The sequence below is a fragment of the Tachyglossus aculeatus genome, chromosome 10, assembly GCF_015852505.1.
Source record: "Tachyglossus aculeatus isolate mTacAcu1 chromosome 10, mTacAcu1.pri, whole genome shotgun sequence".
Classification (NCBI taxonomy): Eukaryota; Metazoa; Chordata; class Mammalia; order Monotremata; family Tachyglossidae; genus Tachyglossus; species Tachyglossus aculeatus.
Window position 1 is genome coordinate 49,128,978 of NC_052075.1, and position 25,215 is coordinate 49,154,192.

The following is a 25,215-nucleotide window of genomic DNA, read 5'->3' on the forward strand; positions in this document are numbered from 1 at the left end:
TTTGTTGATACGTTCGGTTCTGTTCTCTGCCTCCCCCTTTTAGACTGTGAGCCCCCTGTTGGGTAGGGACCGTCTCTATGTGTACTTCCCAAGCGCTCAGTCCAGTGCTCCGCACGTAGTAAGCGCTCAATAAATACGATTGATCGATCGATTGATTGATTGATTGAATGAAGAGGGTCGGCTGCAATTCCGGCGGCGGCGGGTGGGGGCGCCGTCCGTGACGTCAGGGCGATTCCCGGGGGTGACGTCACGCGGCGGGCGGGGTGACGTCACGGGCGTGCCACCGCCCCCTCCCGGCCGCCGCGGTGGCGCCGTCTGTGCAGCGCTCGGAGCCAAGATGGCGGCGCTGAGCGGCGGAGGAGGAGGAGGAGGAGCGGGAGAGCAGGGCGCCGCGCTCTTCAACGGAGACATGGAGGCCGAGGCCGCCGCAGTGGCCTCGTCGGCGTCCTCCTCCTCCTCGGCAGAGCCGGCCATCCCTGAGGAGGTGAGTGGGCGCCCCGTCTCCCTCACCTCACCCGAGGGAAGGCCGCGCCGACAGGCCGGGAACCCCCCCGCGTCAGTCAGTCAGTCAGTCGGCCCTGCCTATTTATTGAACGCCTCCTTCAGTCATTCAGTCATTCAGTCAGCCCACCGTGTTTCCTCAGCCCTCCATTCATTCATCCCATCGGACTGAGCGAGCGCTTCCTGGGGGCAGGGCCCCGTCCTAAGCGCCTGAAGTCGGCCGCAGCGACGGCCCCTACCCGCCCTGGCGTATTTATTGAGCGCCTACTTCAGTCATTCATTCATCCCGTCGTATTTATTGAGCGCCTACTTCAGTCATTCATTCATCCCGTCGTATTTAGTGAGCGCTTACTTCAGTCAGCCATTCGTCCCGTCGTATTTAGTGAGCGCCTGCTTGTCATTCATTCATCCCGTCGTAATTACTGAGCGCTTACTTCAGTCAGTCATTCATTCATTCCGTCGTATTTATTGAGCGCCTACTTCAGTCATGCATTCGTCCCGTCGTATTTATTGAGCGCCTACTTCAGTCATTCATCCATCCCGTCGTATTTAGTGAGGGCTTACTTCAGTCAGTCATTCGTCCCGTCGTATTTAGTGAGCGCCTGCTTGTCATTCATTCATCCCGTCGTATTTATTGAGCGCCTACTTCAGTCATGCATTCGTCCCGTCGTATTTATTGAGCGCCTACTTCAGTCATTCATCCATCCCGTCGTATTTATTGAGCACTTCAGTCAGTCATTCGTCCCGTCGTATTTAGTGAGCGCCTGCTTGTCATTCATTCATCCCGTCGTAATTACTGAGCCCTTACTTCAGTCATTCATTCATTCATTCCGTCGTATTTATTGAGCGCTTGCTTCAGTCAGTCACTCATCCGTCCCGTCGTATTTATTGAGCGCCTACTTCAGTCATTCATTCATCCCGTCGTATTTAGTGAGGGCCTACTTCAGTCAGTCATTCGTCCCGTCGTATTTAGTGAGCGCCTGCTTGTCATTCATTCATCCCGTCGTAATTACTGAGCCCTTACTTCAGTCATTCATTCATTCATTCCGTCGTATTTATTGAGCGCCTACTTCAGTCATGCATTCGTCCCGTCGTATTTATTGAGCGCCTACTTCAGTCATTCATTCATCCCGTCGTATTTAGTGAGCGCTTACTTCAGTCAGCCATTCGTCCCGTCGTATTTAGTGAGCGCCTGCTTGTCATTCATTCGTCCCATCATAATTACTGAGCTCTTACTTCAGTCATTCATTCATTCATTCCGTCGTATTTATTGAGCGCCTACTTCAGTCATGCATTCGTCCCGTCGTATTTATTGAGCGCCTACTTCAGTCATTCATCCATCCCGTCGTATTTATTGAGCACTTCAGTCAGTCATTCGTCCCGTCGTATTTAGTGAGCGCCTGCTTGTCATTCATTCGTCCCGTCATAATTACTGAGCCCTTACTTCAGTCATTCATTCATTCATTCCGTCGTATTTATTGAGCGCTTACTTCAGTCATGCATTCGTCCCGTCGTATTTATTGAGCGCCTACTTCAGTCATTCATTCATTCCGTCGTATTTATTGAGCACTTCAGTCAGTCATTCGTCCCGTCGTATTTAGTGAGCGCCTGCTTGTCATTCATTCGTCCCGTCGTAATTACTGAGCGCTTACTTCAGTCAGTCATTCATTCATTCCGTCGTATTTATTGAGCGCCTACTTCAGTCATGCATTCGTCCCGTCGTATTTATTGAGCGCCTACTTCAGTCATTCATCCATCCCGTCGTATTTATTGAGCACTTCAGTCAGTCATTCGTCCCGTCGTATTTAGTGAGCGCCTGCTTGTCATTCATTCGTCCCGTCATAATTACTGAGCCCTTACTTCAGTCATTCATTCATTCATTCCGTCGTATTTATTGAGCACTTACTTCAGTCATGCATTCGTCCCGTCGTATTTATTGAGCGCCTACTTCAGTCATTCATTCATTCCGTCATATTTATTGAGCACTTCAGTCAGTCATTCGTCCCGTCATATTTAGTGAGCGCCTGCTTGTCATTCATTCATCCCGTCGTAATTACTGAGCCCTTACTTCAGTCATTCATTCATTCATTCCGTCGTATTTATTGAGCGCTTGCTTCAGTCAGTCACTCATCCGTCCCGTCGTATTTATTGAGCGCCTACTTCAGTCATTCATTCATCCCGTCGTATTTAGTGAGGGCCTACTTCAGTCAGTCATTCGTCCCGTCGTATTTAGTGAGCGCCTGCTTGTCATTCATTCATCCCGTCGTAATTACTGAGCCCTTACTTCAGTCATTCATTCATTCATTCCGTCGTATTTATTGAGCGCCTACTTCAGTCATGCATTCGTCCCGTCGTATTTATTGAGCGCCTACTTCAGTCATTCATTCATCCCGTCGTATTTAGTGAGCGCTTACTTCAGTCAGCCATTCGTCCCGTCGTATTTAGTGAGCGCCTGCTTGTCATTCATTCGTCCCATCATAATTACTGAGCTCTTACTTCAGTCATTCATTCATTCATTCCGTCGTATTTATTGAGCGCCTACTTCAGTCATGCATTCGTCCCGTCGTATTTATTGAGCGCCTACTTCAGTCATTCATCCATCCCGTCGTATTTATTGAGCACTTCAGTCAGTCATTCGTCCCGTCGTATTTAGTGAGCGCCTGCTTGTCATTCATTCGTCCCGTCATAATTACTGAGCCCTTACTTCAGTCATTCATTCATTCATTCCGTCGTATTTATTGAGCGCTTACTTCAGTCATGCATTCGTCCCGTCGTATTTATTGAGCGCCTACTTCAGTCATTCATTCATTCCGTCGTATTTATTGAGCACTTCAGTCAGTCATTCGTCCCGTCGTATTTAGTGAGCGCCTGCTTGTCATTCATTCGTCCCGTCGTAATTACTGAGCCCTTACTTCAGTCATTCATTCATCCATCCCGTCGTATTTATTGAGCGCCTACTTCAGTCATGCATTCGTCCCGTCGTATTTATTGAGCGCCTACTTCAGTCATTCATCCATCCCGTCGTATTTATTGAGCACTTCAGTCAGTCATTCGTCCCGTCGTATTTAGTGAGCGCCTGCTTGTCATTCATTCATCCCGTCGTAATTACTGAGCGCTTACTTCAGTCATTCATTCATTCATTCCGTCGTATTTATTGAGCGCTTACTTCAGTCATGCATTCGTCCCGTCGTATTTATTGAGCGCCTACTTCAGTCATTCATTCATTCCGTCGTATTTATTGAGCACTTCAGTCAGTCATTCGTCCCGTCGTATTTAGTGAGCGCCTGCTTGTCATTCATTCATCCCGTCGTAATTACTGAGCCCTTCATTCATTCATTCATTCATTCCGTCGTATTTATTGAGCGCTTACTTCAGTCATGCATTCGTCCCGTCGTATTTATTGAGCACCTACTTCAGTCATTCATCCATCCCGTCGTATTTATTGAGCACTTCAGTCAGTCATTCGTCCCGTCATATTTAGTGAGCGCCTGCTTGTCATTCATTCATCCCGTCGTAATTACTGAGCCCTTACTTCAGTCATTCATTCATTCATTCCGTCGTATTTATTGAGCGCTTACTTCAGTCATGCATTCGTCCCGTCGTATTTATTGAGCGCCTACTTCAGTCATTCATCCATCCCATCGTATTTATTGAGCACTTCAGTCAGTCATTCGTCCCGTCGTATTTAGTGAGCGCCTGCTTGTCATTCATTCATCCCGTCGTAATTACTGAGCCCTTACTTCAGTCATTCATTCATTCATTCCGTCGTATTTATTGAGCGCTTACTTCAGTCATGCATTCGTCCCGTCGTATTTATTGAGCGCCTACTTGAGTCATTCATTCATCCCGTCATATTTAGTGAGGGCTTACTTCAGTCAGTCATTCGTCCCGTCGTATTTAGTGAGCGCCTGCTTGTCATTCATTCATCCCGTCGTAATTACTGAGCCCTTACTTCAGTCATTCATTCATTCATTCCGTCGTATTTATTGAACGCTTGCTTCATTCAGTCACTCATCCGTCCCGTCGTATTTAGTGAACCCTTACCTCAGTCATTCACTCCATCGTATTTATTGAGCGCTTACTTCAGTTACTCATTCATCCCGTCGTATTTATTGAGCGCTTACTTCAGTCATTCATTCATCCCGTCCTATTTATTGAGCGCTTACTTCAGTCATTCATTCATCCCGTCGTATTTAGTGAGCGCTTACTTCAGTCATTCATCCATCCCGTCGTATTTAGTGAGCGCTTACTTCAGTCATTCATCCATCCCATCGCATTTATTGAGCACTTCAGTCATTCATCTATCCCGTCGTATTTATTGAGCGCTTACTTCAGTCATTCATTCGTCCCGTCGTGTTTATTGAGCGCTTACTTCAGTCATTCATTCGTCCCGTCGTATTTATTGAGCGCTTACTTCAGTCATTCATTCGTCCCGTCGTATTTAGTGAGCGCTTACTTCAGTCATTCATTCGTCCCGTCGTGTTTATTGAGCGCCTACTTCAGCCATTCATTCATCCCGTCGTATTTATTGAGCGCTTGTTTCAGTCATTCATTCGTCCCGTCGTATTTAGTGAGCGCTTCAGTCATTCATTCATCCCGTCGTATTTATTGAGCGCTTACTTCAGTCATTCATTCATTCCATCGCGCTTACTTCAGTCACTAATTCGTCCCGTCGTATTTATTGAGCGCTTGCTTCAGTCATTCATCCATCCCGTGGTATTTATTGAGCGCTTACTTCAGTCATTCATTCCATCGCGCTTACTTCAGTCACTCATCCCGTCGTATTTATTGAGCGCTTACTTCAGTCATTCATTCATCCCGTCCTATTTATTGAGCGCTTACTTCAGTCATTCATCCATCCCGTCGTATTTATTGAGCGCTTGCTTCAGTCATTCATTCATCCCGTCGTACTTATTGAGCACTTCAGTCATTCATTCATTCCATCGCGCTTACTTCAGTCACTCATCCCGTCGTATTTATTGAGCGCTTGCTTCAGTCATTCAATTCATTCCGTCGTATTTAGTGAGTGCTTGCCTCAGTCATTCATTCGTCCCATCGTATTTAGTGACCGCTTGCTTCAGTCATTCATTCGTCCCGTCGTATTTATTGAGCGCTTACTTTAGTCATTCATTCATTCCATCGCGCTTACTTCAGTCAGTCATCCCATCGTATTTATTGAGCGCTTGCTTCAGTCATTCATCCATCCCGTCGTATTTATTGAGCGCTTACTTCAGTCGTTCATCTAGCCCGTCGTATTTATTGAACGCTTACTTCAGTCATTCATTCACTCCATCGCGCTTACTTCAGTCACTCATCCCGTCGTATTTATTGAGCACTGGCTTCAGTCATTCATCCATCCCGTCGTATTTATTGAGCGCCTACTTCAGCCAGTCATTCATTCATCCATCCCGTCGTATTTATTGAGCGCTTACTTCAGTCATTCATTCATCCCGTCGTATTTAGTGAGCGCTTACTTCAGTCATTCATTCATCCCGTCGTATTTATTGAGCGCTTACTTCAGTCATTCATTCATCCCGTCGTGTTTATTGAGCGCCTACTTCAGTCATTCATTCGTCCCGTCGTATTTAGTGAGCACCTGCTTGTCATTCATTCATCCCGTCGTAATTACTGAGCGCTTAGTTCAGTCAGTCAGTCATCCATCCTGTCGTATTTATTGAGCACTTACTTCATTCAGTCATTCATTCCATCATATTTATTGAGCGCTTACTTCAGTCACTCATTCATCCCGTCGTATTTATTGAGCACTTCAGTCACTCATTCATCCCGTCGTATTTATTGAGCACTTACTTCAGTTACTCATTCATCCCGTCGTATTTATTGAGCGCCTACTTCAGTCACTCATTCATTCCGTCGTATTTACTGAGCCCTTACCTCAGTCATTCAGTCCATCGTATTTCTTGAGCGCTTCAGTCATTCATTCATCCCGTTGTATTTAGTGAGCGCTTGCTTCAGTCATTCATTCATCCCGTCTTATTGAGCGCTTACTTCAGTCACTCATTATCCCGTCATATTTATTGAGCGCTTACTTCAGTCAGTCAGTCATCCATCCCGTCGTATTTATTGAGCGCTTACTTCATTCAGTCATTCATTCCATCATATTTATTGAGCGCTTACTTCAGTCATTTATCCCGTCGTATTTATTGAGCACTTACTTCAGTCACTCATTCATCCCATCGTATTTATTGAGCGCTTACTTCAGTCATCCATCCCGTCATATTTATTGAGCGCTTACTTCATTCAGTCATTCATCCCGTCGTATTTATTAAGCGCTTCAGTCATTCATTCATCCCGTCGTATTTGTTGAGCGCTTACTTCAGTCATTCATTCATCCCGTCCTATTTATTGAGCGCTTACTTCAGTCACTCATTCATCCCGTCGTATTTATTGAGCGCTTACTTTAGTCATTCATTCATCCCGTCCTATTTATTGAGCGCTTACTTCTGTCATTCATTCCGTCATATTTATTGAGCACTTACTTCACTCACTCATTCATCCCGTCGTATTTATTGAGCGCTTCAGTCACTCATTCATCCCGTCCTATTTATTGAGCGCTTACTTCAGTCACTCATTCATCCTGTCGTATTTATTGAGAGCTTACTTTAGTCATTCATTCATCCCATCGTATTTATTGAGCGCTTACTTCTGTCATTCATTCCGTCATATTTATTGAGCACTTACTTCACTCACTCATTCATCCCGTCGTATTTATTGAGCGCTTCAGTCACTGATTCATCCCGTCATATTTATTGAGCGCTTACTTCAGTTATTCATTCATTCCGTCGTATTTATTGAGCGCTTCCTTCAGTCATTCATTCATCCCGTCGTATTTATAGAGCGCTTACTTCAGTCATTCATTCATCCCATTGTATTTATTGAGTGCTTACTTCAGTCATTCATTCATCCTGTCCTATTTATTGAGTGCTTACTTCAGTCACTCATTCATCCGTCGTATTTATTGAGCGCTTACTTCAGTCAGTCATCCATCCCGTCGTATTTGTTGAGCGCTTACTTCAGTCATTCATCCATCCCGTCATATATATTGAGCGCTTATTTCAGTCATTCATTCATCCCATCATATTTATTGAGCGCTTCAGTCATTCATTCATTCCATCATATTTATTGAGCACTTCAGTCAGTCAGTGACTAGTTATTCATCCCATCATATTTACTGAGCACTTCCTTCATTCCATTGTATTTATTGAGCGCTTCCTGTGGGCAGAGCCCTGGACTAAGCGCTTGAAGTCGGCCACAGAGACAGTCCCTACCCAGCACGTCATATTTATTGAGCGCTTACTTCAGTCATTCATTCAGTCAGTCAGTCATCCATCCCAGCCTATTTACTGAGCGCTTCCTTCAGTCAGTCATTCGGTCATTCATCCCATCGTATTTACTGAGCGCTTCCTTCATTCATTCGTTCATTCCATCGTACTTAGTGAGCGCTTCCTGTGGGCAGAGCACTGGACTAAGTGCCTGAAGTTGGCCACAGAGACGGTCCCTACCCGGCATGTCGTATTTATTGAGCGCTTACTTCAGTCATTCATTCATTCCATCGTATTTCTTGAGCGCTTACTTCAGTCATTCATTCATTCTATCGTATTTCTTGAGCGCTTACTTCAGTCATTCATTCATTCTGTCGTATTTCTTGAGTGCTTACTCAGTCATTCACTCATTCCACTGTATTTCTTGAGCGCTTCCTTCAGTCAGTCAGTCATCCCATCGTATTTACTGAGCGCTTCCTTCCTTCATTCATTCATTCCATCATATTTAGTGAGCGCTTCCTGTGGGCAGAGCACTGTCCTAAGCACTTGAAGTCGGCCACAGAGACGGCCCCTACCCGGCATGTCGTATTTATTGAGCGTTTACTTCATTCAGTCATTCATTCCATCGTATTTATTGAGCGCTTACTTCAGTCATTCATTCATTCCATCGTATTTAGTGAGCTCTTCCTGTGGGCAGAGCACTGTCCTAAGCGCTTGCAGTCGGTCACAGAGACGGTCCCTACCCAGCATGTCGTATTTATTGAGCGATTACTTCATTCAGTCATTCATTCCATCGTATTTATTGAGCGCTTCCTTCAGTCAGTCAGTCGGTCCATTCATCCCATCGTACTTACTGAGTGCTTCCTTCCGTCATTCATTCATTCCATCGTATTTAGTGAGCGCTTCCTGTGGGCAGAGCACTGTCCTAAGCACTTGAAGTCGGCCACAGAGACGGTCACTACCCAGGATGTCGTATTTATTGAGCACTTACTTCAGTCAGTCATCCATCCTAGCGTATTTATTGAGCACTTCATTCATTCATTCAGTCCATCGTATTGAGCGCTTCATACAGTCATTCATTCCTTCCATCGTATTTACTGAGTACTTACTTCATTCATTCCTTCATTCCATCGTATTTATTGAACGCTTGCTTCATTCAGTCAGTCATTCCATCGTATTTGTTGAGCGCTTCCTGTGGGCAGAACACTGGACTAAGCGCTTGGGAAGTGCAAGTCGGCAACAGAGATGGCCCCTACCCAGCATATCGTGTTTATTGAGCGCTTCACTCATTCATTCATTCATTCCTTTACTCATTCATTCATTCTATCGTATTTATTGAGTGCTTACTTCATTCATTCCATCGTATTTATTGAGCACTTACTTCATTCAGTCATTCATTCCATTGTATTTACTGAGCGCTTACTTCATTCAGTCATTCTATCATATTTATTGAGCGCTTCCTGTGGGCAGAGCACTGTCTTAGGCGCTTGAAGTCGGCAACAGAGACGGTCCCTACCCAGCATGTCGTATTTATTGAGCGCTTATTTCATTCAGTCATTCATTCCATCATATTTATTGAACGCTTATTTCATTCATTCACTCATTCCATCGTATTTATTTAGCTCTTGCTTCATTCATTCATTCATTCCCTCGTATTTACTGAGCGCCTACTTCATTCATTCTTTCATTCCACCGTATTTACCGAGCGCTTCATTCATTCCATTGTATTTATTGAGTGCTTTCTGTGGGCAGAGCACTGTCCTAAGCACTTGAAGTCGGCAACAGAGACGGTCCCTACCTAGCATGTCGTATTTATTGAGCGCTTCAGTCGTTCATTCCATCGTATTTATTGAGCGATTACTTCATTCATTCATTCCATCATATTTATTGAGCGCTTACCTCATTCACTCATTCCATCGTATTTATTGAGTACTTGTCTCATTCAGTCATTCATTCCATCGTATTTATTGAGCTCCTGCTTCATTCATTCATTCCCTCGTATTTACTGAGCGCTTACTTCATTCATTCCATCATACTTATTGAGTGCTTACTTCATTCATTCCTTCATCCCATCATATTTATTGAGTGCTTGCTTCGTTCACTCATTTATTCCATCGTACTTATTGAGCGCTTCCTGTGGGCAGAGCACTGGACTAAGCACCGGGGAAGTCCAAGTCAGCAACAGAGACGGTCCCTACCCAGCATGTCGTATTTATTGAACGCTTCATTCATTCAATCATTCATTCATTCCATCGTATTTACTGAGCGCTTACTTCAGCATTCATTCATTCCATCGTATTTATTGAGTGCTTCCTGTGGGCAGAGCACTGGACTAAGCGGTTGGGAAGGACAAGTCGGCAACAGAGACGGTCCCTACCCAGCATATCGTATTTATTGAGCACTTACTTCATTCACTGATTTATTCCATCATATTTATTGAGCGTTTACTTCATTCATTCATTCCATCGTACTTATTGAGCGCTTCCTGTGTGCAGAGCACTGTACTAAGCGCTTGGGAAGGACAAGTCGGGAACAGGTAGAGACGGTCCCTACCCAGCATATCGTATTCATTGAGCACTTCATTCATTCATTCGTTCCTTCCATCGTATTTATTGAACGCTTCCTGTGCGCAGAGCACTGTCCTAAGCGCTTGGGAAGTCCAAGTCAGCAACACAGAGAGACGGTCCCTACCCAACATCGGGCTCACAGTCTAGAAGGGGGAGACAGACAAAAAAACAAAACATGGAGACAGGTGATAATGGTGGCACTTGTTAAGCGCTTACTATGTGCCAAGCACTGTTCTAAGCGCTGGGGAGGATACAGGGTGATCAAGTTGTCCCACGAGGGGCTCGCAGTCTTCATCCCCGTTTTCCAGATGAGGGAACTGAGGCCCAGAGAAGTGAAGTAATAATAACGATGGCATTTGTTAAGCGCTTACTATGTGCCAAGCACCGTTCTAAGTACTGGGGGGATACAAGGTGATGAGGTTGTCCCACGGGGGGCTCACAGTCTTCATCCCTGTTTTCCAGAAGAGGGAACTGAGGCCCAGAGAAGTGAAGTGACTTGTCCAAAGTCACCCAGCTGACAAATGGCGGAGGCGGGATTAGAACCCATGACCGCCAAGCTAGCTCTCTTCCTCCCTTCAAGGCCCTGCTGAGAGCTCACCTCCTCCAGGAGGCCTTCCCACACTGAGCCCCTCCCTTCCTCTCCCCCTCGTTCCCCTCTCCTTCCCCCCCATCTTACCTCCTTCCCTTCCCCATAGCACCTGTATATATGTACATATGTTTGTACAGAGTTATTATTCTATTTATTTTACGTGTACATATCTATTCTATTTTATTTTGTTAGTAAGTTTGGTTTTGTTCTCTTTCTCCCCCTCTTAGACTGTGAGCCCGCTGTTGGGTAGGGACCGTCTCTAGATGTTGCCAACTTGTACTTCCCAAGCGCTTAGTACAGTGCTCTGCACACAGTAAGCGCTCAATAAATACGATTGATTGATTGATTGATTGATGACCTCTGGCTCCCAAGCCCGGGCTGTTTCCACTAAGCCATGCTGCTTCTCTTCTTCCTCACCCCCCATTGCATCCCCTCCAACACCGCTGCAGCGCTTATAGCAGCGCTCCGCACACGGGAAGCGCTCCATAAATGCGACTGAATGAATGAACAGTGCCTGGCCCCAACTACTACCTATGTGCACATAGTAACTACCTCCCTTTCTCCCTTCAAGGCGCTACTATTATGTTGCCGATTCGTACTTCCCAAGCGCTTAGTCCAGTGCTGTGCACACAGTAAGCGCTCAATAAATACAGTGCATTCAATCGTACTTATTGAGCGCTTACTGTGTCCCGAGCACTGGACTAAGCGCTTGGGAAGTCCAAGTCGGCCACATATAGAGACGGTCCCTACCCGACAACGGGCTCACAGCCTAGAATGAATGAGTACCTCATCTGTAAAATGGGGATTAAGTCTGTGAGCCCCACGTGGGACAACCTCATTACCTTGTATCTACCCCAGTGCTTGGCACATAGTAAGCGCTTAACAAACACCATCATTATTATTATTACTGAGAGGGCACCTCCTCCAGGAGGCCTTCCCAGGCTGAGCCCCCCCTTTTCCTCCTCCTCCCCATCGTCCTCCCTCCCTCTGCCCTATCCCCTTCCCCTCCCCGCAGCACTTGGGTATATTTGTACATATTTATTACTCTATTAATGATGTGTATTTAGCTATAATTCTATTTATTTTGACGGTATTAACACCTTTCTACTTGCTTCGTTTTGTGTCTGTCTCCCCCTTCTAGACTGTGAGCCCATTGTTGGGTCAGGATTGTCTCTATATGTTGCCGATTTGTTCTTCCCAAGCGCTTAGTACAGTGTTCTGCACACAGTAAGCGCTCAATAAATACGATTGGGTGAATGAATAGTAAGTGCTTAACAAATACCATCATTATTATTATTATTATTGCTATTATTATTGTTCCGCCATGGCTGCGAACTGTGGGTAACCCCGTCGTCTTGAACCAGACCAGCCCATTAATTCATTCCATCGTATTTATTGAGCAATTACTGTGCGCAGGGCACTGTACTAAGCGCTTGGGAAGTACAAATCGGCAACATAGAAACGGGCCCTACCCAACGACGGACTCACAGTCTAGAAGAGGAAGACAGACAACAAAACGAAACAAGTAAACAGGCGTCTATACCATCAGAATAAATAGAATTATTGGTAAATACCTGTGCCCTCAGTTTCCCCACTTGCCTCCTTCAGCCGTCTCCCCCCTGCTGCCAACCGTGTCAGGAGCCCCCTCCGCTAAGCCCCCCTAAGCTCTTCTTCCCCAAGCCTTCGGGCCCCCTTTCTATCCCTGAGGTGATGGGTTCAAATCCCGGCTCCGCCAACTGTCAGCTGTGTGACTTTGGGCATGTCACTTCACTTCTCTGCGCCTCAGTTACCTCATCTGTAAAATGGGGAGTAAGACTGTGAGCCCACGTGGGACAACCACGTTGTTCTCTGTCTCCCCCTTCTAGACTGTGAGCCCACTGTTGGGTAGGGACCGTCTGTAGATGTTGCCAACTTGTACTTCCCAAGCGCTTAGTACAGTGCTCTGCACACAGTAAGCACTCAATAAATACGATTGATTGATTGATTGACAACCACATGACCTTGCATCCTCCCCAGCGCTTAGAACAGTGCTTTGCACATAGTAAGCGCTTAACAAATGCCATCATTATTATCATTATTATTGTCCCTGTGCTTTTCACTCCCTTCCACTTGTCCGTCTACTACAGCGAAGCAGCATGGCTCAGTGGAGTCAGAGGTCATGGGTTCAAATCCCGGCTCCGCCAATTGTCAGCTGTGTGACTTTGGGCAAGTCACTTCACTTCTCTGTGCCTCAGTTCCCTCATCTGTTAAATGGGGTGAAGACTGTGAGCCCCACGTGGGACAACCTGATCACTTTGTAACCTCTCCAGCGCTTAGAACAGTGCTTTGCGCATAGTAAGCGCTTAATAAATGCCATCATCATTATTATTATTATTGCAGCCCAATCCCTTCCACCTTTCTCTCCACCAACCTTCCCTTCTCCCCCTGATGCCCTCTCCATCCTCTGTAGTCATTCATTTATTCAGTCGTATTTATTGAACGCTTACTGCGTTGTACTCTATCGTTTCCCTTCCCTCCCAACAGCGCAGCCCTTCCCATCGCCTTCCAAATTACTTCAGGTGCATCGATTACTCGATTCCCTGTTATTTATCATCCCCCACCCCAAATAACAGGGCCGTAGACCGTGATCGATAGGAATTATTAAGCTGTTGACACGCTCTTTCCGGGACCCTTTCCCCCACCTCCTGCAAGTTTTCAGTGGGATCGTTTCCAGCTTCTCCTTCCCCGAGCTCTGTCTGCGATGCCCGGCTCCATCACCTTTTCTAGTGCAACTTTTTCTGATGTGGTTGTTGTCTTCAGCTTCTGATTTTATCACCCCAGTCTCTGCTTTCTCTCCTCCCTCCAACTCTCACAGGTTTCTTCATATCCCTTCTCGTATTTTGGCCCATTTCCCCTTTTGCGTACTGTTATCCCCTCATTCTTTAATGGCCAGAGCGACCACCTGCCGCTAATCAACTAGCATCCATCCCTTCCCGACTCAATTTCCCGTTCTTTTCCCTCAACCTTAGCTTCCTTACCCCCATCTTCCAATTTTCCAACTCACCCTCCGCCCTCTCTCCTCTCCAATTCCCGCTCTTTCCCTATCTTCCAATTTTCCAACTCATCCTCCGCCGTCTCTCCTCTCCAATTCCCGTTCTTTCCCTGTTTCCTGCCCCTGATGTCTGCCGAGAGGCCTTCTCTTGTCTTCCCCGCACCTCCACATTCCTTCTTAGTTTATAAACAGCTTTGTTCTGTTTGTCGATACGGAAATTTATTTTTAGAATAATTGTTTTTAATTGTTCGTGATGGTTAAATACAAAGGGCTGCATCTGCTGACTGTATCTTTTCGCAAGTCTAGTACCGCGCAAGTTTGTTCAACTGTTCTATCAGGGACAGGAACGTTTAGTTTTATTTAATTCTCCAATCCGTGGCTTCGTTTTAAGACTATGCGGAAGAGGGAAAGAATGGGCATATTTAGGAATAATGAGTGGTGAATCTTAAAACCCCTGATTATTTGTCTTTCCAAGATTGTTCCCATTAAACCCTTCACAAATGATGAATGTGAGAAGACCGGTTTTGCTGTTGGCCGGGAACCAACCAACTCTGTTAACAGTGTACTCTCCCAAGTGCTTAGTACAGTGCTTTGCACACAATAAGCACTCCATAGATATGATTGATTTTTCTAAAAAATGGAAAAGGGTTTGTGACTGAGTAATGGCAGTGGATATCTGAGAGGTTTAGAAGGTAGGTTTAAAAGATCAAGTTCATTTTCACCTTCTTAAAAGTTGGATACATTTTCCTCCCCAAAGCCGTTATATGCAAATATAACTAGAGAGTTTTATTCCCTAAGGAGAATGTAGTCTTTTTATAGTATCTGCGTGCGGGACTGTAGAGTTTGAGTGTAAGGGTTGACTGTTGTAGAAATATTTTTGTTGTGGCATAAATGTTAAAGTCTGCAGATTCATGCCCTATTTAAATTTAGTTATGCAGTAGGTTAGTCATTTTCCCCAACCAAAAAAAATTTTAATGTCGCTGAATGTGATATTGTATTTGATTCTCCATAAAGTGGATACTGAAGTGAACCATGAGGTTTGTTTTTTCCCATTTGAGCAATTGTTTCTTCTGCCCGTTATGGTGAACTGTTATTTTTCTAATCGTGTGCAGGGAAAGAAAAGGTTATGTGTCGATAAGCAATGTCGTAGTTAAGGTTTTCACTTTGAAACAGCTACTATGCTTGGATTTTGGTGGTGTTTTATTTAAACACGCTGCAGGCGATTATTTAAACATTTTTCTAGAGAGTGAAATAGAAAGAATTTAGTACAACAACAGAATTCAAAAAGACCATGTTAAAATCTCTCAGTGAAATCAGTTTGCTTTTCCAACATTGGTGGGGTGGTCACCTACACAAATATCTTTTATGCTTGCCATTTTGAATTTAACTCTATTTATCACCTGATTGTGTTTTGGGGTCTGGCTGCCTCTGGATCATGTTTGTCAGTTGAAATTGTTGAATCTTGTATGATCGGTAGTATAATAATAATAATAATGGTGGCATTTATTAAGGGCTTACTATGTACAGAACACTGTTAATGATGGCATTTAAGTGCTTACTATGTGCAAAGCACTGTTCTAAGCGCTGGGGAGGATACAAGGTGATCAAGTTGTCCCGCGGGGAGCTCTATTGAGCATCTACTGTGTGCAAAGCACGTTACTGTTCCCTGAAGATTGAACATCTCTCTTTCAGTATGTAATAGTAGTAAAGATAATAATAGTAATGGTTTTTGTTAAGCGTTTAACATGTGCCAATCACAGTTACAAGTGCTGGGGGAGATAATTACATTGGACACAGTCCCTGTCCCAAATGGGGCTCACATTTTAGGCGGGAGGGAATCCCCATTTGACAGATGAAGAAACTGAGGTACAGAGAAGTGACTTGCCCAAAGTCACGCAGCAGGCAAGTGATGATGATGGTATTTGTTAAGCGCTTACTATGCGCCAAGCACTGTTCTAAGCGCTGGGGTAGATACAAGGTGATCAGGTTGTCCCACGTGGGGTTCACAGTCTTCATCCCATTTTGCGGATGAGGTGACTGAGGCCCAGAGAAGTGAAGTGACTTGCCCAGAGTCACACAGCTGATAAGAAGTGGCCGAGTCGGGATTAGAACCCATGGCCTCTGACTCCCAAGCTCTTTTTCCCCACGGGCCCCACTGCTTCTCACTACTCACAAGGTTTTAGCAAAGATTATCACTTGCTCCTAAAGTCAAATGGTATTCCATGACAACTAACACTCACCTGTGGTGCTTTTGCTAAATCAGCATTTGGAATAGTTTGTTGCGTTCCAGAGCCTTAAAATAGACAGTCCTGTCGTAGTTACGAAATTGTATATAATTTAGTGGCTGAGTGGGGATTAAGTGCATTTTGAAGGCATCCCCTCCTCCCCCACAATTATTTAGGGATGGCTTTACATTTTTCAAATTTTCCTAAATTTCTTTTGGCTACCAAACTATCATCATCAATCGTATTTATTGAGCGCTTACTATGTGCAGAGCACTGTACTAAGCGCTTGGGAAGTACAAATTGGCAACATATACAGTCCCTACCCAACAGTGGGCTCACAGTCTAAAAGGGGGAGGCAGAGAACAAAACCAAACGTACGAACAAAATAAAATAAATAGAATAGGTATGTACAAATAAAATAAATAAATAAATAGAGTAATAAATATGTGCAAACATATATGCCAATAGCCAGCTGTGTGACTTTGGGCAAGTCACTTAACTTCTCTGGGCCTCAGTTACCTCATCTGTAAAATGGGGATTAAGACTGTGAGCCCCCCGTGGGACAACCTGATCACCTTGTAACCTCCCCAGCGCTTAGAACAGTGCTTTGCACATAGTAAGCGCTTAATAAATGCTATCATTATTATTATTATTATACAGGTGCTGTGGGGAATGGAAGGAGGTAAGAAGGGGGTGATGGAGAGGGGGACGAGGGGGAGAAACTAATTTGCTATCTGTTAATTAGCTTGGTAGCCAGAAGAAACTTTGAATACAGCCTCCACCCTAAAATTAAGCAATTATCTTATTTATTTTTCTCTCCCTTTTGCCCCTGAGATTTTTTTTAATTTTCTTTTTTTTTTTTTTTTTGGTCACCACCTAGGCTCCTGGGTTTGTTGTTGTTGTTTTGTTTTCTTTTTGTTCCCACTCCTCCCTCACACCAAGATTATTATGCCTGCGGAATGAAATGGATGCCTAGTCGGTTTCACATTGTCTGGTTTCACCCCCAGGGATGTCCTCCCGCTGCATGTAAACTGGTTTGAAGCTAATTAGCATCACATATTCTAGAAGCCCTTCAAGGGCAGAGAACGAAACTTGCAAAGTTTGCAGCAGTTTCGTCCTTGTGATACTGTTGCCGCTCAGGGCTGACAACAGTGCTGGGAAAGTTGTGGTGTATTAGAGAAGCGGTGCGTGGGCCCAGACCAGTCCCACAAGACTGTTTTTAATTTTAATTTTTTTAAATGGTGTTTGCTAAGCTCTTTGTATGTGCTGTTTTAAGCCCCAGGATAGATGCAAGCTAAACAGGTTGGAAACAGTCAATCAATCAATCAGTCGTATTTATTGAGCGCTTACTGTGTGCAGAGCACTGGACTAAGCACTTGGGAAGTACAAGTTGGCAACATATAGAGACGGTCCCTACCCCACAGTCTAGAAGGGGGAGACAGAGAACAAAACCAAACATATTAATAAAATAAATAGAATAGATATGTACTAGTAAAATAAATAGAGTAATAAATATGTACAAAAATATATACATATATACAGGTGCTGTGGGGAAGGGAAGGAGGTAAGGCGGGGAGGGATGGAGAGGGGGAGGAGGGGGGAAGAAGGAGGAGGCTTTTAATCCCCATTTTACAGATGGGGTAACTGAGGTATAGAGAAATGTGAGTTGCCCACGGTCACAGAGCCGACAAATGGCGGAGCCAGGATTAGAACCCAGGTCCCCCGACTAGACTGTGAGCCCGCTGTTGGGTAGGGACCATCTCTATATGTTGCCAACTTGTACTTCCCAAGCGCTTAGTACAGTGCTCCGCACACAGTAAGCGCTCAATAAATACGATTGAATGAATGACTCTCGGGCCCTCGCTCTTTCCGTTGGGCCACACTGCTAATCATCGTGCCGAATCTCTACCGTTTCGTAGACGAAACAGTCTTAGTACCGTTGCTTCGACGAAAATGAGTACTGGGAAATGTGTGTTGTACAATCTTACCTCTGAGTGCTCGGTACTTTTATTCAAATGCTATGGTTTTCCAGAGAAGTCCTTAAAGGAAAAAAAGAACTTGAAGGCGGTATATCTAGCAGGAAGGTGGACAGTTTAACTTTTAGGCGAGTTTCATTTTAGAACCTTTCTTCGGGTTTTTGAGGCATGAAGACCCCTTAGATTTGTGCGCCTTGTCTTTTATAGGTTGGCGGTCTGTAGCGTCTCTGGAGTGAAGAAGTCCCATCTTGGTGGGCATTATTTGAGTGCTTGTCGTGCAGATCCATGCCCTTGAAGAGTTTGGATAATAGATGTACAGTTCTGGATTTCCCCTCTCTTCCGTCTGACGTTTCATAGCTTTCCAAGCCAAAGTTGCAATATCGTGTGTGTGCGCGGAGGGTTGTAGTTGCCGACAACAGTTGGTTTGTGAACCTCTCCGGCGTGACACCCAAGCCCCTTTCCCCTGCCCGTCTCTGGGAGCCAGAGAAGGTGCCCGGGCCCCTGAGGGCACACGAGAATCGTGCCAGGACTGTGGGTTTTCAGGTGGCCTAGAGTTTCCAAAAGACATTTTCCCCCCTGGAATGTTTTCTTGCCAAGCTTAAATTCGTGCAGTACGTGTTTGGGCCTTAAAATGATAACTGCTGGGATGAAAAAGTAGCATTAGGTGAACGTGGGCCCTTCAGAAATACGCTCATTGCCAAACTTGGGACCGTTTCAGATTTTAAAATTGGTGAAAGTTGGAGCATTCAGTGATGTCATGTGTATGTGTGTGCCAGGGGCAATTGAAAACACAATGATTAAGGTTCTTGGTTAAGTGGGCAGAGAAGCAGTCTTCTGAGCGTTCTTGTTCACAGATTAATTTGTCATGGATAATTCCTGTAGCACACGCTATATGGAGGTAAGTTTACACCCTTTCATTATCTAGACACTGTATAATTTTTTCCCGGCACCCAGCAGTTACCGACCTTGTAAATGTATTTGCTAATGTATTGGGATGCATTGACAGTTAAAAGATAAGGTCGTAAGGCCGTTACCAGTGACTAAAAAAAAAAATGGAAACATGTTGGTATTCCACATTGGCGTGGTTTGAACGTGGCGTTTGACAGTTGAAACTGTTGTCTTCAGAAAGTGCTCTCTTGAAAGCTTGTCAGTTGCCATTTTCTGTCTTAACTTGAGCTCATTTCTAGAGCTCATCTGCCAGTACCGACTCAGATTTAATTGCCTTTGAAAGATTGAATTTGAACTTTCCATGTTGAGTATTGACTGTTTATTACCAAAAATATGTTCCCAGCTCCGCATAACAGTATTGATCCAGTGGGCTGCAGTCTGAGGAAGGCAGGAAAATTTTTAGTGGAAATTAACTGATCAGGGGAGTCAGCTCAACTGTACATTGATGGAGAGATGTTGAAGGAGATTTTCGTGATAGAGATTTTCTGGGTTAGTTGACAGGATTAAAGGTTTTCCTTTAGGAAGTCTTGAAAAACTTTGTTTTAAAGTTATGTAAAAATGGCCATCGCGAGGCCCTACTGTTCCTGATTCAGCTTCTTTCCTGAGAAACGTAAGTCTTCATCCCTATCGTTGGAGCGAACTGTATATGCCGAGTGTCCCGGGGGTCGAGGAGATGCCTGAAGAGATCTAGAAATGGTTTTTGAAACGGCCACCCTTTCGATGGCAAGCTCCTCAAGAGCAAGTGCAAAATTTCATTCTTAAAAGTCCTAGAAAGCTCCTTTAAGAATTTGCAGAACATTTATTAGCATCACTTCTCATAACCCCCTTGAAAGATTTTCTCAATTTTCTCTTCATCCCTTAAGACATACTTCACCCAAGCTCCCTCATTTTTTGCTGAGGTAGTGCTTTGTCTTTCAGGGCTAGCGGGGTGGGAGGAGTAAGGGGAGATGGGGTTCGGTGCCATTGTAGAGCACTGGGCTCATTATGTTGGTTTGGCTCTGCTTGGATTTTGCTCCAGAAATGGAGTATTCCGGTTAACCAGTTGAGTGGTGGATCTGTAAAATGGGGGTTAAGACTGTGAGCCCCCCGTGGCATAACCTGATCACCTTGTAACCTCCCCAGCGCTTAGAACAGTGCTTTGCACATAGTAAGTGCTTAAAAAATGCCATTATTATTATTATTATATGAGGCCTGGTGGTCTAAATTGTGGCCCAAAGACCCCAAAGTTGGGAGTCTGCATAATAATGATAATTATGACACTGGTTAAGCACTTATTACGTACCAATCACTGTTGTGAGCACTGGGATAGGTAAAAGTTAGTCTGTTTGAATCCCACATGGGGCTCAAAATCTGAGGGAGTGGGATTTAATTCCCATTTTACAGTTGAGGAAACTGAGGCCCAGAGAAGCCAAGCCCAAGGTCACCCAGCCGACATGTGGCAGAGTCGGAATTAGAACCCAGCTCCTCTCACTCCCAGGCTCTTTCCGCTAAACCACACTGCTTCTGCATAGCCTGGCTCCTGCCTGCCTGCATACCTCTAACGGCATTGGATTGTGAGCCCGGAAAAACACAAAAAGCTTAGGAGCCAACCGGTTCCAGGAGCTAACATTCCACACTTGATGACATTCCGAATGTTCCCAGCCTCCGCCTTTCGGCTGTTGCCTTCAGAAAGTATAAGCAGAAATAGCCGGACTCTGCATCTGTCCGGGCTGTGTGTGATGCCCGTCTCATTTGCTCCCCTTTTCTGTTTTCCTGGCCGCTCCTCATTTTTCTTCCCTCTCTGCCAGCCACTCGCTCCGGCCCCTCCATCCTCCCGTCTTCAGCAGTCCTCGAACGCCGGAGCTTGCTTGGCTCCGCGTGTGGTGTAGTTTCTCCCGCATCTCCTGATCGGATGATGAGCATCATGATGATGATATTACGGCATTTAAGCTCTACTATCTACCAAGCGCCGTACCAAGCACTAGGGTAAATGCAAGATAATCAGGTTTGGACAGTCCCTGTCCCACGTGGGGCTCTAGGACTAACGAGGAGGGAAAACAGGTAATATTACTACTAATAATAATTCTGAAGCCTGTACTATGTGCTAAGCACTGGAGTAGATTCAAGATGACCAGGCCAGGCCGGGACTCACAGTCTTAGTAGGAGGGAGAACAGGTATTGAATCTCATTTTACAGATGAGGAAACTGAGGCACCGGGGAGCTAAGCGGCGTGCCTGGTAAGCAGGTAAGCCAGAATTTAAACTCAGGTCCTCCTGACCTCCTAGGCCCACCTCTTCTCACTAACCTGTGCTGCTCCCTTGTTTGGTTTCGTGCCATCCAGAAGGGTGGGAGACAGGAAACTCGGTGTGCGGATGGGTTGCCAGGCCCCCAGTCCTCTGCTAGCAGTCCTCCGTTCATTTTATGATGGGGTTTTGCATGTAAGCTAGCTCTCTTCCTCCCTTCAAGGCCCTACTGAGAGCTCACCTCCTCCAGGAGGTCTTCCCATACTGAGCCCCCTCCTTCCCCCCCACTCCATCCCCCCACCTTACCTCCTTCCCTTCCCCACAGCACCTGTATATATGTATATATCTTTGTACGTATTTATTACTGTATATGTTGCCAACTTGTACTTCCCAAACGCTTAGTACAGTGCTCTGCACACAGTAAGCGCTCAGTAAATACGATTGAATGAATGAATATTTATTTATTTTACTTGTACATATTCTATTTATTTTATTTTGTTAATACGTTTTGTTCTCTGTCTCCCCCTTCTAGACTGTGAGCCCACTGTTGGGTAGGGACCGTCTCTATATGTTGCCAGCCTGTACTTCCCAAGCGCTTAGTACAGTGCTCTGCACACAGTAAGCGCTCAATAAATATAATTGAATGAATGTACCGCTCTGGGCTCCTGTTGGAAGGGCCAGGGGCGCCTGTTTGCCCCTGCCCGAGCGGTTGGATGGGGTGGAGGGGGCCAAGATTACAGTTTTCCGCTGGATGGTCCCGCCAGATTTTGGGGAAACCCAGACTACGTCCTGACTTTTTAGACTGTGAGCCCACTGTTGGGTAGGGACTGTCTCTATATGTTGCCAATTTGTACTTCCCAAGCGCTTAGTACTGTGCTCTGCACATAGTAAGCGCTCAATAAATACGATTGATGATGATGATGACTTCTGTCAAATCCCCCCATCCCCCAAGGGCTGCAGTCTCCTCCCCACCCTGTCCTTTACCCTATGAATATGAAAAATATTTCCTCTCAATGGGAAAGCAATACTAATAGTAGTGGCGTGGCTCAGTGGAAAGAACAGGGGCTTTGGAGTCAGAGGTCATGGATTCAAATCCCGGCTCCGCCACTTGTCAGCTGTGTGACTTGGGGCAAGTCACTTCACTTCTCTGCGCCTCAGTTCCCTCATCTGGAAAATGGGGATTAAGACTGTGAGCCCCTGGTGGGACAACCTGATCACCTTGTAACCTCCCCAGCGCTTAGAATAGTGCTTTGCACATAGTAAGCGCTTAATAAATGCCATTATTATTATTATTTGGTAAACTGGGATAGATAGAAGCAGTGTGGCTCAGAAGTGGTGTGGCTCAGTGGAAAGAGCCCGGGCTTTGGAGTCAGAGTTCATGGGTTGAAATCCCGACTCTGCCAATTGTCAGCTGTGTGACTTTGGGCAAGCCAACTTAATAATAATGATGGGATTTGTTAAGCGTTTACTATGTGCAAAGCACTGTTCTAGGCGCTGGACTTAACTTCCTTGTGCCTGTTACCTCACCTGTAAAATGAGGATTAAGACTGTGAGCCCCCTGTGGGACAACCTGATCACACTGTAAGCTCCCCAGCGCTTAGAACAGTGCTTTGCACATAGTAAGCGCTTAATAAATGCCATTATTATTATTATTATTATATCAATCAGTCAGGTCAGATACAGCCCCTGTGCTTCATGGGGCTCACAGTCTACGGGGAAGCGAGAACGTTTTCAGAGGTGGAAACTGGGGCACAGAGAAGTTAAGTGACTTGCCCAAGGTCCCAAGCTGGTAAGGCGAGGGAACTGAGATTAGAACCCAGGTCTCCCGACTCCCAAACACTAGGCCACACCGAGAATGGCAGGAAAAGTAACTTCAGGGTTGGTGTTAGGGCGCTCCAGAAATGGGTCAGGGGTTTTCAGATGGATCTAGGGGCCCCCTGACTATATAGGCGAGGGCTTCACTATTTATTTGGACATTCATTCATTCAATCGTATTTATTGAGCGCTTACTGTGTGCAGAGCACTGTACTAAGCACTTGAGGTATCATTCATTCATTCAATCGTATTTATTGAGCACTTACTGTGTGCAGAGCACTGTACTAAGGGCATGTACTAGGGGCATGATGGAGTTGTCTTTGGGTTCAGAGATGAAACTGCTAATGATAATGATGGTATTCGTTAGGCGCTTACTGTGTGCCAAGCACTGTTCTAAGCGCTGGATGGTGAGAATACACCTGGGAGTTGTTGAGAGGGGCTCTTTCCCCACCCCGGTGGGCCCTGGGGAATGAATGAGCACTTCCTCCCACCCCTTGCTCTCTGGGGCGAGCATTGCTCAGGCCCCAAAGGTAAGAAGAGAAGCAGCGGGTGGCTCAGTGGAAAGAGCCCGGGCTTTGGAGTCAGAGGTCATGGGTTCAAATCCCGGCTCCGCCAATTATCAGCTGGGTGACTTTGGGCAAGTCATTTCACTTCTCTGGGCCTCAGTTCCCTCATCTGTAAAATGGGGGTTAAGACCGTGAGCCCCACGTGGGGCAACTTGATTACTTTGTATCTACCCCAGCGCTTAGAACAGTGCTTTGCACATAGTAAGTGCTTAATAAATGCCATCATCAACGGCCTCTCTGGCTGCTCAGACCACCCTGCAGCAGCGGGGAGGGCTTGCACTGAATAATAATAATCAACCAATCAATCGTATTTATTGAGCGCTTACTGTGTGCAGAGCACTGTACTAAGCGCTTGGGAAGTACAAGTTGGCAACATATAGAGACAGTCCCTACCCAACAGTGGGCTCACAGTCTAAAAGGGGGAGACAGAGAACAAAACCAAACATACTAACAAAATAAAATAAATAGAATAGATATGTACAAGTAAAATAAATAGAGTAATAAATATGTACAAACATATATACATATATACAGGTAATAGACACACAGTAAGCGCTCATTATTACAGGTAATAATGGCATTTATTAAGCGCTTACTACGTGCAAAGCACTGTTCTGAGCGCTGGAAGCTAAACCCAGTCCAACTCCAGCACAACGTCTGCCCTCAACTCAGGAGAAATCAAAGTAGAAGCAATTCCAGCGACCTAGGGCAAATTAAGATTTCAAGCCAGTGTTTCCGGTTGGCAAAACTACCCTGAATTTGGCCAGTAAAACCCAATAAGATGAGTTTTACACATATTTGCATTTTTTTCCCTCAGGCCTCACAATAGCCCCCCCCCCCCCCTCCCCAGCCTTTCCTGGATGTAATCTGTGCGCTGTGAAATGCTCCAGTAAAATGTTTTTTAAGAGATTCTTTGCCTTTTCCCTTCCTGTCAGTGCTTGGATCGGGAAGTGAATTCTCGTATTTTTCCATGGGCGGGTTTGGGTTCCTCTTTTCTCCCAAATTCTAGCGTTGCTACTGGAATGTTGGAATGTTGGCTCCCGAAGGAGGCCCGAGGTGTCCATATTGCTGGCAGTGTGGGGAGGCAAAACCCCTCGGGCTTCTATATGGTTTCAAGCACTCTGTTCTACTAATAATAGTAATAATAATAATAATAATGGCATTTGTTAAGCGCTTCCTATGTGCGAAGCAGTGTTTTAAGCGCTAGGAACAGCTGAGGAACTGTGGACCTGGTATTTTGGGAGAAAGGTGAGACTTATCTAGCCAAAGGAGGAAAATCTCTCTCTCACTCCCTGGAATGAGATATATATGTATATATGTTTGTACATATTCATTACTCTATTTATTTTATTTATTCTATTTATTGTATTTTGTTAGTATGTTTGGTTTTGTTCTCTGTCTCCCCCTTTTAGACTGGGAGCTCACTGTTGGGTAGGGACTGTTGCCAATTTGTACTTCCCAAGCGCTTAGTCCGGTGCTCTGCACACAGTAAGCG

General features: G+C 45.3%; 1 protein-coding gene across 4 annotated transcripts in view; it reads left to right on the forward strand.

Annotated features, from left to right (window-relative positions):
• The first annotated feature begins 337 nt into the window (after positions 1-337).
• BRAF (B-Raf proto-oncogene, serine/threonine kinase) overlaps positions 338-25,215 on the forward strand; it is a 155,379-nt gene continuing 130,501 nt past the window's right edge. For all 4 annotated transcript variants that reach the window (XM_038752156.1, XM_038752158.1, XM_038752159.1 and 1 more), the window contains exon 1: positions 338-484. In XM_038752156.1, coding sequence (XP_038608084.1) covers positions 338-484 — 147 coding nt within the window. The remainder of the gene's footprint in view (positions 485-25,215) is intronic.